This window comes from Lycium ferocissimum, chromosome 3, assembly GCF_029784015.1.
Source record: "Lycium ferocissimum isolate CSIRO_LF1 chromosome 3, AGI_CSIRO_Lferr_CH_V1, whole genome shotgun sequence".
NCBI classification, from domain to species: domain Eukaryota; kingdom Viridiplantae; phylum Streptophyta; class Magnoliopsida; order Solanales; family Solanaceae; genus Lycium; species Lycium ferocissimum.
In genome coordinates, this window is record NC_081344.1 from 8069365 (window position 1) to 8085102 (window position 15738).

The 15738-nt window shown below is 35.5% G+C and overlaps 1 protein-coding gene and 2 long non-coding RNA genes across 3 annotated transcripts; 2 read left to right on the top strand and 1 right to left on the bottom strand.

The window, feature by feature from the left end:
* Positions 1-1454: 1454 nt before the first annotated feature.
* LOC132050904 (uncharacterized) lies at positions 1455-2360 on the bottom strand. Its single transcript, XR_009413517.1, has 2 exons — positions 2172-2360; positions 1455-1850 (listed from the first exon to the last, which is right to left on the bottom strand). It is a non-coding gene; the product is annotated as an uncharacterized LOC132050904 (long non-coding RNA).
* Positions 2361-4903: 2543 nt separating this feature from the next.
* On the top strand, positions 4904-6896 carry LOC132050905 (uncharacterized). Its single transcript, XR_009413518.1, has 3 exons — positions 4904-4952; positions 5034-5083; positions 6022-6896. It is a non-coding gene; the product is annotated as an uncharacterized LOC132050905 (long non-coding RNA).
* Positions 6897-8814: 1918 nt separating this feature from the next.
* LOC132049550 (IAA-amino acid hydrolase ILR1-like 3) lies at positions 8815-12340 on the top strand. The gene is made up of 5 exons (XM_059440407.1): positions 8815-9227; positions 10628-10753; positions 10839-11153; positions 11254-11382; positions 11651-12340. Exons 1-5 carry the CDS (start codon positions 8871-8873, stop codon positions 12023-12025), a joined length of 1302 nt encoding a protein of 433 aa, XP_059296390.1. The 5' UTR covers positions 8815-8870; the 3' UTR covers positions 12026-12340.
* Positions 12341-15738: the final 3398 nt, after the last annotated feature.

The window sequence follows — 15738 nt, forward strand, 5'->3', positions numbered from 1 at the left end:
GAACGTTGGCCGAGCTAAAACGTTTTTATCTATATATTTGAGACAAGTTTATATATATATATATATATATATATATATATATATATGTGTGCGTGCGCGTGCGTGTGTGTGTTAGATGCGATATTGAATAAAGAGATTTGTTGAACCTGCCCACTATAACCGGACTAAAATCAAGAACACTAGGCAAGAGAAATTTTATAATATATTTGAAATACAAAACTCTTGGATCAAAAAGCCAACCCTAAAAGCCGAGGAATGACCCCTATTTATAGTTTTCTCTCTATGGCTTTCTACACATCACGGGCCCTCTTTAGGATAAAGCAAACCTAATACGGAGATATTAGGTCATATTTGCCCGACACCCGTACGACCGTCGTAAACAGTAAGTGTATTCCCGACGCGGTTAACGAATAACCGATTATCCGACCAACGGCCACGATCATAATGGTCACGAAGAAACCGGCTTAACGGCCACGGTTGATTTTTGTTTCTATTCGAACCGGCAAACGACCACAATCAACCTTGACATATAAGGATCGGACATCGACAACCACGATAAGGAGTTATCCGTGATACATCGAATTCAAGCAAAAGCTTCTTCGGATCAGACACTACCGTTCGTTCGCTTCCTTCTACTGATCCAGAGTTTCACCGGAAAAACTTTACCCCGGTTTTTACCGTATACAGACATATGATTGAAATTTTAAATACTCCTTCCGTTTCAAAATAAGTGGTGTTTTTATCTTCTTATTTGTTTCAAAATAAGTGGTATTTCACAAAATTAAGAAGGCATCGAATTTCTTCTTCCAATTTTACCCGTGGCTAAATAAATGAAGTCTTACATAATCAAGAACCCATTAAAGAGCTATTTATTTATTAGACATTTGATTAAGAGCAAGTTAATAAAAACACTTCTTCCTTTCTAGGAGTGAGTAATTTTCTCAAGGGGTACGCTCAGGCTAAAAATACCACTTATTATGAAATAGAGGAAGTAACAATAAATACTTTAGAGTAACCATGAAATTACACATATAAAAGCGCCATTTCATTCTTGATAAATAGTGAAACACAGAAACCTACATATTAGATTGGAGCATATGTGTAACAATTTGAGAATTTGTAGTTCGGTTCATTGAAGAATAACGAATTTGCTCTCTTGTTCAAATTATATTTAAGTCCCAGGAAGATAGTGGTACAAATGAGGTTCCTGGTGCATTACTTGTTCATGCACGTTTTTTCAAAAGCAGTTGCATTTTAAAATTAATCTCTGACGATTTAAGGAAGAGACATGTGCTAATTTGTGTTGAATCTTAACACAACATCTATGTGAGATATATAATTGAGACATGTAAATATGTATAAATCCTTAAAGAGATTGCCCATGAATTTAGAGACACGAAAGTGAAGCACAACTCCATCACTAAATAGAAAGTTCAACGTATAGAAACACAAGAAACAGTTTCATAATTTATTTATTCAAGTATAGTAAAATTTGCTTCCTTCTGTAAATTACATTCCATGGATGCTTGTTCATGCACACTATCCTGGAGAAGCAACATCTCTAGATCATTCCAATCTTTAGGAATTAGACATAAATCATGTCAAAGTAGGAAATTTAAGGAAACCTAATGGAGTTCATCCAAGCCCACTAACCAGGAGTCCTCGAACTCCGAGATGGAAAAACGGTGTGTCCTGTAGAAATGACAGGATTCACCCATTTCCCTTGTGGCTATCTCTCCATTTCTTTGCTATGTAACGCTGAATGTACGTCATACCAGAACGACCTGGATTTTAACACAAGGAGGACAACCAAAATTTTTAGCGGACATGATCCGTATTCAACCTTATCCCTGGACAAGAACATTCCCACAAACCTTTACAAGGATGCTCAAGCCTATTTAGTTCTAATACATGGATATTTCTAACAGATGATTGTGAAATAACCACAAAAATTAAGAAAATCCAACACTCATGAAAACACAGTTCCAATGAAGAAAAACCAGATCAATTGTTATAGTTTATTCTACACTTTTGATGTCAAATTCTCTTAGAGTACCTACTAACACATTCATACACCATCAGTTGCAAAATTAAGAAAAGAATATAGTAAAATTATAATGCTTCTGGAAAGAAAATTTCAAAAAAGAGCTGTGAGATGTGATTAAATGTACCTTCAAGCGAGGACCATAATCCCCTCTCTATAGAAATAGGCTGGACTCTTTGGAGCCCTTCGTTCTGCAATCCCCCATTCATCGAGCATAAGCTAGAAGATCAAGTACATGCACAAAATTTCTAGCGTACTATACTAACTTAAAGAAAACAGACAACAAATTTTACTTTTCAATCAAATGTCATTGATAGTATTAGATTTGTAAGTCATAAGTTGTACGGACATAATATTTTCATTAAAAAGAATTAAAGAAAAGCGTACTTTTACAAACTTAACCCACAACCACCAGACTTGTAGGATAGAAAAATGCACTACTTTGAAGTGATGATGCCATCGTTCGTGATATCCTTATTTGGGAAATCTCGGGATCATGTTTTGTACATGGTTGGTGGTAACCATGACATCCTTTTTTTCTTTTCCAAATAGGAATGTCTGAGACAAGGCTTTGGTGTAGAAACTCAACCGTATAAGATTTAGGAGCAAAATCTTTCACATAGAAATGAGAAAAACCAACAGTAAGGCGCTTAAGGAGGTACAACCATCATACCCAAATAATTGGTAATAGGAAATAAAAAACAAAAGGAATCATCAATCATCTTACGCTTAAGCACTTCATATTTAGTCTAGTGTTATAACCGTAGTAGCATAGGACTGGTTCCAGAAAAAATGGAAGCTTGCATGCAGGCAATATTTTATATAGCTCTAAATAACTAAGATAAGGAAAAGAAGAGACCAACTATCTTTTAGAAATTTCTATGAATGAGTAAAAGGTGAATGATTCTTGATAATAACAGAAAAATAGCATGATAAATCTAGATTCAAAGAACTCAATTTTACCCAAATTCACAGTTGAGCAAACGTATTAAAGCTATCCAATAAATTTTGTTTTACAACACATAGGGATTATAGTAAAAAGTTTTGACAATAAAAAAAGAATGGGAATTCATAAGAAAAAATTTCAAACCTTTCAGTAGATAGAACATAGAATGCAGAACACAAAACACAAAAGGAAAAAAAAAAAAGTTCTTTGCAGTAGTTCAACTGATACTTGCCCTCTCCTTGATAATGCATATTAAAACCCCAAGACACATTAACATATACGTATAATTGAAAGTTCATCTAAGTCAGGGACAAAATCAAGACCCAATTTCTTTTGAATTAGCAGCTCCACAAGATTTTGTATGAATAATAACAACAGAAGGCTTTTGCTACTAATGGGCAGAGTATATTCATTGGATATAGGACTTTGACATACATAGATACAAGTCAGGAGCCTCAATAATAAGTATTTTAGCAGCCTTAACTACCAGGTGACTCAAAATGCAAAGTAAGTTAGATTAGAGAAAATTCATAACCTTTTAATCTTTAATGGCAAAGTACATTTTGAAATAGCATTAAATCCGGGTACTAATAAACATAAGATGCTAGTTCACTATAGTCCATGCAAGCTAAAGTAGAACTAAGAGCGATGATTCAAAAGGGGAAATTTCCGATAACTAATTACATATTTCTTTTTAATAAAAATATTAGAGATTAATCGAGGAGAAAGAACATTTTATTCCTCAAGACATACTATTCATTTATTTGTGAAATATATGAGAAGCCATCCTTCTCATATATTTTGTGAACTCTTAGGTTTTTCCTCGATTTTCGTTGTTGGTGATGATTGAACTGCCATGCTTGCATGCTACTCCATCAACTTGTTCCCCTTTCTAATTATTTTACTTCCAAAATAAAGTTTGTGTTAATGTAAGCATATATTGTTTGATGTAACTAACGAAAAGAACTGCTTAGAATTGTTCTTATGATTTTGTTAGTCATAATAAGTAAATTAAAAAAAAAAAAAAAAAAACTCTATTAGATATTTAAACAAATTATAAGAAAACAGGGAACTTTCCACTTGAAAATTCTTGTGTTGAATTTACATTCTGATGCATTACCTTCTTACGCAAATTGTTCTGAGCATCTGATTCTTTGAGCACATAGGAGTTGTCTGATCCTAACAGGTATCAAAGACTCATATACTCATGTACGTAACAACCCATACTTTCAGACAACGGTTTGATTCGTTTAATGTTGATTCAACCTAAACAAGGGGAATGTGATTGTGATCAAATGTTAAACTCAAGGAGTAAGTGTAGAATGGTGTTGCACAAGGTTGGAGTGGACAAAGATTGGAAGAACCAAGTTTGGGAAAATTGGGCCGAGGCACAACTTGGGATGTAGCTGCATGAGTGGCATGCCAGCTGCATGTCGAAACAAAGGTGGGGTGTGAAAATCACTTAAGTTGGATGAAAAATCAAGTCACTGGTGTGGCTTACGAGATCAACATATGGGCCACAACTGTACTGACGGTCCGTATGTCGTACTGACTATTGAGGTCTAGAAAATACAGAAAATTTCAAGTCTCTGAATTTGATCTACAGAAACTAGATGTGGGCCATATGTGGAATATATGAGCTACATATCACGTCACATATGAAAGAGTCAAGAAGTTTGAATTTTTGGGAAGTTCTAGTTATCTAGATGCGGGTCAACGTACGAACTACGCATGATGGGTTTACATCCCGTATGTCAATCATACATGGGAGGATAATTTGTTTGGAAGTCAACATGCGGTCGATATGCAGACCGTATGAGGGAGATGCGGGCCACATGTAGCCGCTGCACGTCGTCTGTGGACTGGCCAATAAATGTGCAGATTTCAAAATTTTATTTCATTTACACTCTTTCACTCGATTTCGGCTAGTCTTTTCTCATCTGCCACTCATCCTACTTCAAGGTAAGTGTTCTTTAACGTCTCCTATGTTAATACCTTCAACTATTACACGATTCTAACAACAAATTCTCTTTGAAATTCTAGAGATTCAAAGGTTTCATCCAAAAAGAAAGTTGGGATTTTCTTTAATTAAGGTAAGGACTCTCTCTTATCTTCATGCATGGATATATATTAATATTTTAAGCATGTTTTAGAGTCAGTACTTATGGGAATGTGATCGAAAGGTCCAAATTTTGATGGTTGAATGAGATGCAAATGAAGGGTGTGGGGGTTGTCCTTGGTTTAATGGTGCTTGTAAAGGTTCGGGTAACCCGTAGAAGTTCAAGCTCTCACTCTATGATTTATAAAAATGGCATTGTCTGATACTCTTCCTAATGTTAGCTCGTTCAACCGCTTATTATTGTGGATTGGAGTCTTAAGGGAGAAGCGATTAATCTTTGTATGTTTGAGGGTTGGGATTGAGGTATGTAAGGCTAAACCACCTTATTTCCCCCTCTATAGCATGTCCTCCTACCCGAAGTTCCCTTTCACGAGTCCATGAAATGTCTTAAGCCTTGAATCATTATCAAAGACCATGTTGTGTATTCTCTCTTGGTTGTTTCCATTGCTATGTGTTCATTATACCTCCCTAATGTGTTCATAATCTCTCTTATGGAAATGTTTATTGTTCATGAATGTTAGAATGGAACACTTCCCAAAATGCTATTATCTTGAAACGAACAATGCTTAATGTATCCCAAAAAGGCTATTGTAATGTGATCCACAAGAATGTAAGTACTTGACTTTGTATCCTTATTTATGACTGTGCTAAGGCACGAAGGCCCGGATATGGCATATAGTATCCACTATTATAATATGACTCTGCTAAGGCATGAAGGTCCGAATAAGGCATATAGTATCCCAAAGACTAAAAGAGGTAATTGTGCTTAATAACTCAGAAAGATGTTTCTTAGCCTCTTTGTGCTACGATGATACTATGTTTCATTCATTTCATAGCTTGTTCCTCTCTTTTATTATTATATTTGGCTTATCATACGAGTGTTATTCCATAGTACTCATGTCTCTTTTACAGGGTGCTTACGTTTCACGATATAGGTTCAGACATTCAGGATGACAAGCTTTCACGTTAGGCTATATCTCACACATCCATATGCTATTAGTGAGCCCCACTTACTACTTGGCCATTGTCTAGTCATTTTGTAATGTATATAAATATTTTGGATATGCCGAGGACCTGTCCCGACACTTTTACCATTCTTACACTATCCTAGAGGCTTCATAGACCTGTGTTGCTCACTCTACATATGTATATATGTTTTGGCTCACTTTCCTTTTGGGCATGCTAAGACTCATGATTGAAATTACAAGATTTCCTTTATATATGAAAAAAAGTTCTCTTTATGAAAAGTAATGTCTCACGTCTGATCTTCCTTGATGTTTCCTGTTTATGTCATGTTCCTTGATCAGGTGTGCTTGGTCAGGTTAAGACATCCGGTGTCGGTTCACCCCACCAAGGTTTGGGAAATGACAATATTGGTATCAGAGCCTAGGTTCATGTATCCCAAGGAGTCTACGAAGCTGTGTTAAGTAGAGTCCGACTGATGGGTGTGTTGCACGCCACACTTATAATTGGGAGGCACCTTAAAATATAGGGGAAAAATGACCTTCTTTCATACTCTAGATCATGCGGTAGCGTTGTACCTTAAGAATTGATCCTAACGTAAAATAATCACATATATCTAATTATTGTTTATTTTCATTTTTCTAGGTTTAAATTATATCCAATTATCTTGATCCCAGCAAACAAGTCACTATACGGCGAGTTACATTCATTTACAAAAAAGTTGTATACTATTTTTAATTTCATCGGTATTATTTTAAAATTTTATTTTAGCAATATTAATAGTAGTTTACAAAATCTTGTACTACATAACTCGACATACGTGTGCAATGTACGTGCCTCAGATGCCTTATTTTAAAATATCAAAATGGTCTTGATACTTTGTGACCAAGTGTCAAAATAATCAACAAATCAAAGGTAACATCAACAATTGAATTTGAAAATAATTTAATGTACGGTTATGATATGCAATGACGATAAATGAGGTGTGGAGTTAAACAATCACCCATGTTGAATTTATCTACCACAACTTCTTTTTTCACATGGTCAACTTTATGTTACACTTTCAAGAGGAATATCAATATCAACAACAAAGAGTCCTGTTATAGAGCAACCAAAACGGATGAAAAGAACATACACCAGGAATATTGTCAATAAAGAAGTATTATGTGAGATACGCTTCATTACATGTTTGTAGCTCGTAAAATCAAAATAAGTAAAAACAATCATAGGTATCGAATTAAATTTTGATTGTGCATCTTCATAAGTTTAAACGGTATCCAATAATTTTGACCTTGACAAAAAAGTCATGATGCGATGATACATTGATCATTCATAGAAACTTATACTTTGTTTTTCATGTATAATTATGTATTCAAACCTTTATTTTAATAATATTAATATTATTTTATAGACTTATCTATTATTACATGATTCAACATACACGTGCCGAGAAAGTAGTGTGTTTGTCTCAACCGAGACAAAAAAAGTAATTTCTTATCATTTGTTTGTATAGTTTATTTAGGACATAGTTATCATTTATTTGTATTGATGTAAGGTAGTAGATACTCATAAAATAGTTGAATTGCACACAGGTCGGCTATTAGAGCTATGAATTAAGCCAAAAATCGGATAACTTCAGTGAATTGTGAATTAATGTGTTCGTCACTTCACAATTTTCATTCGTGCTAGTCGAAAATGTCGATTTGTCCGCAAGTCAACTGTTTTATGAGTACCTACTTCTCTATAACGGCATAGCGTATAATTGGGTCATTGATTAAGATTTTTTTAACCGATTTTTTATGTTATATTTTAATTCTATAACAACATTTTACCTATAAAAGCCCAAATAACTTTATAACGAGGGCTTTTTGTAAAATCACCCCCCCCCCCCCCCCCCCCCATAACAGCATCTTTTTTTGGTGATATAATTATTAATAATCTTTATAAAAATAGAATATCAATCGTTACCAATAATAAGTAGCATAGATTTTGACCAAATATTTAATTTCATACCTTAATATACTATATTTATGATAGAATATTGTATAAAATATATATGTGGAGTTTGATGCAACACTTTCGATCATTGAAGCTTTCACTGATGAAGAGATTATTGCCCATGTCATTGGAGCGGAAGAACAAGCTCAAGAATATGGAAGCTTAAGTCGACAATGAAAGTGTTGACGAAGAACCTCAACCTATTGTTACTTGACTAGATTAGAAAATTCAACAATTCAACTCTTAGATTCCTGAGGAAAAGTAATTAGATATTGTCATTTCAAAATTTAGACGCAAATTTTTGTAAATTCAAGCATTTTATCACCACTAGAGATAAGATTCTACGAAACAAGCTACAATAAAATTTCTCCCATTAATCTTGAAAGAATTTAATTTTTAAGTAATGTAGATTTAAAATGTGTGCCTTGAAGCTTAAAACTATATACATTGAGTTATGAGTTTATTAAAATTGTATTAACTTTCTTTAATGTTTAGTTAGTGAAGCATTCATATCTTTGAGATTTAAAATTTAAATAATTTGTTATTTTTTTTTACAACGTTAAAAAATAAAAAATAGATTTTATGCATATTTTTTTTTTTATAATAATTAATTATTATTTAAATTGCTAATGTTTTCATCACAGTGTAATTGTTTTCTTTTGAGCCCAAAAATCAAACAGAGGGCATTTTTATTCGACAATAATTCAAAGCATCTTTGGCCCTTTGTCGAAAATAAAATAAAATGCAACACCAAAACATTTTTAGTTGTTTTGGAGTGAAGGGACTTTTTGTTTCCAGAGATGGATTCGATTGGCATAAACTTGACCCTCGTATTGGCTCTGCTATGCACTAGTTTTCCCTACAATTCATGGGCTACTAATTTGGGATCTGAAACTGAGTCACTAAGGGAGGTTCTGGAATCGGCGAGGCAACCTGAGTTCTTGGATTGGTTGAGAAAGATAAGAAGGAGAATCCATGAGAACCCTGAACTGTCTTTTCAAGAATACGAAACGAGCCAACTCATCAGAAATGAGCTGGACTCGCTTGGGATCAACTACTTGTGGCCAGTGGCTAAAACAGGTTTGGTGGGGACTATTGGGTCTGGTGCTCAACCTTGGTTTGGTTTGAGAGCTGACATGGATGCTCTCCCTATTCAGGTCTCTTTCTTGCTTTTTGCCTCCTTGTTATTTTGTTTTGAATCACATTATTTTGTTGCCCTTATTAGTTGCTATTCTAGCTCCCCAAACCCCACTTGTCGGATTACTATGTTGTTGTTGTTTTTGCTAATAAGTAGGCTTATTCTTGTGTTGGGGTGGCAATTATTATGAAAAGCTGATTTGTTATAGTTATATTTTCTGTATGCAACTCAAAAACAATGAAATTATTAATCTTTTTACAGTATTGTGCATTTCTGGCAGCCTAGTGACCATCCAATTGTTTTTTTTTTTTTTTGTTAGATGATTGCATTAATGGTGGGGTTGGGTGGGGGGTAGTAATTGGTTTCACGAAACAAAGGCTTAATTATTTGATACTCCTTATGTCCCAATGTTATGTGATATAGATTTGGTCAAAGTTTAAGAAATGAAATGTTTTTTTTTGAAACTTGTGATAAAACATCTCTCTCGGGAGATATTTGAAGTAAGGTTAGGATACTCAAAGTAACTTTAAGAGTAATGAGGTTCTCAACACTGCACAGGCTTGGAGGGTAAGTGATCAGCACCCAGCTGATCTTTATAGAACAAGTAATGTTATAATTCAACCTGTGAACTCTATGTAGTGATTGAAGTGCTTGGTGAGAGAGATTTTCAGTCATTCTGTAGTTAGAATTTGGAATGTCTAGCAATTAGCAAACTCTACTTAAAGTTCTAAGGTTAAACATTTTAAAAATGTGCTCGAAGAACAGATCTAGTCCTCCATAGCATCTCCAACATGAGCCCCTAAAAAGTTAAACCTGGTCTTCCTTAAAGAAGGTTACTCTTATTCTTCGTGGTGGAGACCAAACTACTGTGTCAGTCTGCTTGAAATTACCATTAGTTCATCCTCTTGGACTCATTTACTAGCTTATTGATATGTTTTGTTGTCCTCACCTCCCTCATTTCTAAGCCAATTCCTCAGTGTTGAGAGCTGCTAAGATGTTGACATTGTGGATCTTTTGTCTTTCTTGTTAAAACTGCCATTGAGGAAATTGTAGGACACTGATATGATGCCTGCCTTAGTTTCCATTTGATGATTACACCACAAATACACTATATAAGTTATTTCATACTTGTGTGTGAGAATAATAGGGCATATCAGTGTAACATGTTAGGTTACAATCAAATCATTGATTTCTTTAACTTGCTGGTAAGCAGAGTTATAAATATGTCATATTTTGTTGAGCATTACTCGAAGTCACACTATTCTTTCCTATGACCCCCACCGTCACTGGTGGGAGAAGGGAAAAAGAATGACCACAAAAGTCGCTCTTATTTTCATCTTTGCTCAATCAGTGCTTTGTCAAGTGTCAAGAGTTCCTCTACAATGACTAGACTAACTGATTCAAAGTGTAACTTTAAAGGAACTGGTAGATTGGGAGTGCAAAAGCAAGATCAATGGCAAAATGCATGCCTGTGGCCATGATGCTCATGTTACCATGCTACTTGGAGCAGCTAAATTGATTCAGAACAGAAGGGACAAGTTGAAGGTAGGAGAAATATTATTATTTGTGATGAATTAACCATGTTATTTTAATTAAACTGATTTGGGTAATACTTCACTCTGAACTGAAGGGCACAATTAAGCTTGTCTTCCAACCTGCAGAAGAAGGATATGGGGGTGCCTCCTATATGTTAGAAGAAGGAGCATTAGATGGGTTTCAAGCAATGTTTGGCTTGCATGTCTGGCCATTTATGCCCGTAGGCACTATTGGTTCAAGACCTGGGCCTATTATGGCTGGCTCTAGCAGGTTTACTGCAATAATGCAAGGGAAAGGCGGCCATGCAGCAATACCGCATAAAACAAGGGACCCAATTTTGGCTGTATCTATGACAGTTCTTGCACTCCAGCAACTTGTTTCTCGAGAAACTGATCCTTTAGAGCCTAGGGTATTTGTCAACAGTTAGAATATAGTTTGCTTTTTGTTCAGAATCCTAAATTCCAAGCAGAGGGATCTAATGACTTCTGTTGATTCGTTATTACATGTAGGTGCTCTCTGTTGCATTTGTAGATGGTGGTCAAGCCGGTAATGTAATCCCTGCAAGTGTAAGGTTTGGTGGAACCTTCCGGTTCATGACATTAGAAGGATATTCCTATCTTAAGCAGAGGATCAAAGAGGTACTATCAAAGTTTTGTCAAGGGACTAAGTCCCTCCTCAAGTTTTGGAGACTTTCCGACCTTCTTTGAGCTTCTCTCTAAACTGTAGCTTTGGTAGCTTCTTCTGAAATATCAGGCAATAGAAGGGTCAACATATAATTGTACAACTAGTGCTTTACTTTTTCAGAATTCTTCCACATTACTCACCATATACCAGTTTTCTAGTATTGTTTGCTATAATTAAATGTTACTGTCAATGAGTAACACTTGAAATACTTGCTACTAACAGATCATCGAGACTCAAGCAGGCGTACATCAATGTTCTGCCACTGTTGATTTCATGGAGGAAATGAGGCCATATCCACCAACTATAAATGATCCCACGATGTATGATCATAGTAAAAGAGTTGGAGAAATCTTGCTTGGTGATAGGAACGTGCAGCATTCTCCAGCTTTGATGGCTGCAGAGGACTTTGGGTTCTATTCCCAGAGGATGGCAACTGCATTTTTTTTCATTGGGACACAAAATAAAACAACCAAATCTGCTACTAAAGGTTTGCACTCCCCGTACTTCACCATTGATGAAGACGTTCTTCCAATAGGAGCAGCCCTCCATGCTGCTGTTGCCATATCTTACTTGGATAAACATTTTAAGTCAGCGTAACACAATAGACATTTGGTGATTATTACTGTTTGGCAATTAAACAATCATCTGCTCATAAACAAAATGTTGATATTTGACTTATTTATTAGCAGAAAAAATTGTATGCTTGGTATCTTTTTCTCCACCAAATGATGCGTTATTTAGGATAATTCGCGGATGTGCGATAGTTTTAGATGGTGGGATTAACTGCTAGCAACTGAGTCTGTCATATTCTCTGGTTTTCCTCCTTTTTTCCCTTTTAAGGTCTCTAGTTTGGCTTTGTAAGACTAACATTCCTTTTGGTTTATGATAATATGTTTACCTCCCTTGTATTAACTTTTTTGTAACATTTTACATGTTTTTTTAAACTCAAAATGTTATGATATGACTAAATTCCGGTTTAAGTATACCGTTCTGTTTAGTTCATTTGACAAAGATTTTGTTTCGAAAAATTTACCTGAGTACAAACAATGACATTTGAAAGAATGAAGGGTTTGTAGGTTGACTGGTGATGCTCTTCAAGCCTTTGCCATTGTCAACATTTGAGTTTAAATTTGTCTTCAAAAATACTCCACTGTTATGTGTGAATGTATGAGATGTAATGTTATCTGTAGCAATTAGATAAAAAAATTCATTTGTTTTTGTTATTTCATCTTTTGTTCCTCATTTTAGCTTGTGATTCTGTGTTTGGAAGGATATAGAACTTTGCGGTTAAGGGTGTGTTTGGTATGAAGGAAAATGTTGTCTTGGAAAACAAGCGTCTTTCTTACTTATTTTTCTAGTGTTTGGTACGTAAGTAAAAAGATATTATCGCAAGAGCATTAATATGTAATCTAGCAAAATACTACGGGGTTGGGATGAGGTGGGGAGTGGGGGGCGGAGATTGTTAGGTCGGTGGAGAGGAGACAATGAACTTTGAGTATTGCTTACGGAAATTGGTTTCCCTAACTTCAGTACAGTAAATCTGGATTACTCCCGATTACCGACCCGGAATCCGAGATGTTTAAAGGAATGGAGGGTTTGTAGGTTGACTGGTGAGGCCCTTCAAGCCTTTGCCAATGTTAACATTTGAGTTTTAAATTGTCTTCAATTTTCCACTGTTATGTGTTGGATCCGGGATGTCAAGATGTAATGGTTGTAACTTGTATAAGCGTTATCAGTAGCAATTAAATAGAGAATTTCACGTGTTTTCGGTATTTGATCTTTAGTTCCTGATTTTCCTTTTCACTCCTTGTTTTCAGCTTGTGATTATGTGTTTAGAATGATATAGAATTTAGTGATTAAATCCTAGCTGATTTCACATCTATCTGATTAGGAAGGTTTATTTCTAGCATAAACTTTCTTCCTTTGGACCAATCCAAAGGAACCAGCACACTAGGACAAACTCCTCTTTTTAATTATCAACTCGAAGCCTCCTTTCTGCGTAGCGCGTACCCCTTTAACACGCAAAGTATGTTTAGCGCATGACCGACATATTTGTAAGTCTTGTTTAGAGACGGGCATCTTAGTGTTCATATCTTATGAAAGCATGAAGCTTTGCGGTTGCACCTATTGGTGATTGATGTTTACATTAATTTTGATCAAGTGTTTGGAGATCGTCAAGCCATATCCATGAATGAGTCCATAGCATTTGGGTAGGTTTTATCCATGTGATTTAGGTTTATTTATGCTAGTTGTTACCAAAATGAATTGATGATGGACTTGGACGACTACTATAGGGAATATGTTTTGAAATAGCTTTTCTTTGGTAATCACCTTTTGTTTCGCTGAGTTCTACTACCCTATCTCAATGTCTTATGCTGCCAATCAATGTTTGGAATCTGGTTATGGTTGAAATAGATTCTATTGTAGTTCAATGGGAAGAGAAACAAATTTGTTTCTTTCACCAAATAGGAAAAACAAATTTGTAGCAGCATCTGGCACCATGACATGAAGTAAAAGTGAAATCTATGCTGTATTGCATATCTGTTGATGTAGAATTGTGGATGTTTAGATTGCTAAATGAGTGAATGTTGGCAAAAACTTGTTTTAGTTACTATGACTTATGGCAGCTACTGTGTGTTTGTATATGCTAAAGTTCAGGTAGCTCCTTTAGTTAAAAGCCTACCGTCACATATTGTATATAATTTCTAGCATCCCCTGGGAAAAAGAGGTATCATTAACCTCGAGAAACAATAAATGATGTTGCTTTCAGTGTCGATCTTATAAGGAAGGGGCCTAAAATCAACTATAATGCTTTTGACATATAAGTAATGTGTTCCCATAGGTTGCAAGTGAGTTTTATTTGGCTCTGTTAGAAATTGTCAGTATCTTACATTCTACATTCGCACATCAAAACGAGTTGTGGCTTATAGGAAATTGCTTCCCCATAGCGATTTTCCAACAGTATTCAAGTCAAGGGTATGAAGGGGAGCCTTGGCGTAACTGGTAAAGTTGATGTCGTGTGACTAGAAGGTCACGGGTTTGAGCCGTGAAAACCGCCTCTTGCAGAAATGCAGGATAAGGTTGCGTACAATAGACCCTTGTGGTCTGGCTCTTCTCTAGAACCCGCGCATAGCGGGAGCTTAGTGCACCGGGCTGTCCTATTCAAGTCGAGGGTAGATCGAATGATAAGGTTATTAATTCTGGTAGCGTCGTCTAGATGAGAGATTCGAGCAGGCAATGGCAAGTGCAAATTTGAATTGAAGCACTAAATACTTGACTATGATTTAACAATATTAAGATATTGCTGTTTTCTACCCCACGATATCTTTTGGATTTATCTGGTTGTTACCTAGATTTTATATATGCTATTCAGACGCGTCTGGTGGTTTGTCTAGATTTTAAAATTTCTCTGAACTTGACGATTTTTTTATTCAGTGCAAATATGAACTAGTGGCTCTAGATGGCTTTGTTGAAGAGCTAATAAGTAGATCATATGAATAGGTACCAAATTATCTACGGACTAACCTGTTGAAAAAGGCTCATAAATATCCTCCTTTCACTTTTTGGTCTAAAAATACCCTTCCATCCACCTTTTAGGTCTAAAAATACCCTTAAAGTTTGTTTTTTATTCAAATATACCCCTTAAACTAACAGGTCAAATTTAACTATTTTAAAAAGCCACATGGCATTTTGTAATTGGTCACACAGACCCTTACAACATGCCAATGCCTCCTCTCCTTCTCAAAGACATACTTCTCTAACAATTTGTTATGCTTCTTTTGGAAAAGAGGAGGCTATGAATTGGGCGGCGAGGTTGGGAAGAAAAGAAACGTGCTACGACAATTTTCCAATGGGCGAGGCGAACGGATTCATTTTTATATTTCGAGAAAAGAGTTCTTTATTGTTCTTCATTTTCTCCACACCCACGAAAACAGCCCATGGCTCTTTTAAGGATTTTGTTTGTCCAGTTCTATGTTTTACCAGTTAAAGGGAGCACTGCTCCTGTAACTCTTTTGTAGCATAATGTAAGTTGGGTTATCGAGACAGACATTGGTCTCTTCTATTTATAAATCAAAGTTTTTCAACCGTGAATCAAGTCTAGAGGTGAAAAAAAGATATTCTTGAGCGGGACTTCAGATTTCACTTTAAAAGATTGCATTGAACTAAATAGGAGGATCTCTTTAATTCCCGAATGACATGGCTATATCAATTTACTGAAGACCAATTACAAAATGTCATGTGGCTATTTAAAAGAGTTAAATTTAACCTGTTAGTTTGAGGGGTATATTTGAGCCAAAACAAACCTTAAG

Coding starts and splice junctions, on each gene's coding strand:
- LOC132049550 (XM_059440407.1), top strand. CDS start 8,871: ATGGATTCGATTGGCATAAACTTGACCCTCGTATTGGCTCTGCTATGC. Junction 9,228..10,627: donor TGGATGCTCTCCCTATTCAG/GTCTCTTTCTTG, acceptor GTAACTTTAAAG/GAACTGGTAGATTGGGAGTG. Junction 10,754..10,838: donor ACAGAAGGGACAAGTTGAAG/GTAGGAGAAATA, acceptor TCTGAACTGAAG/GGCACAATTAAGCTTGTCTT.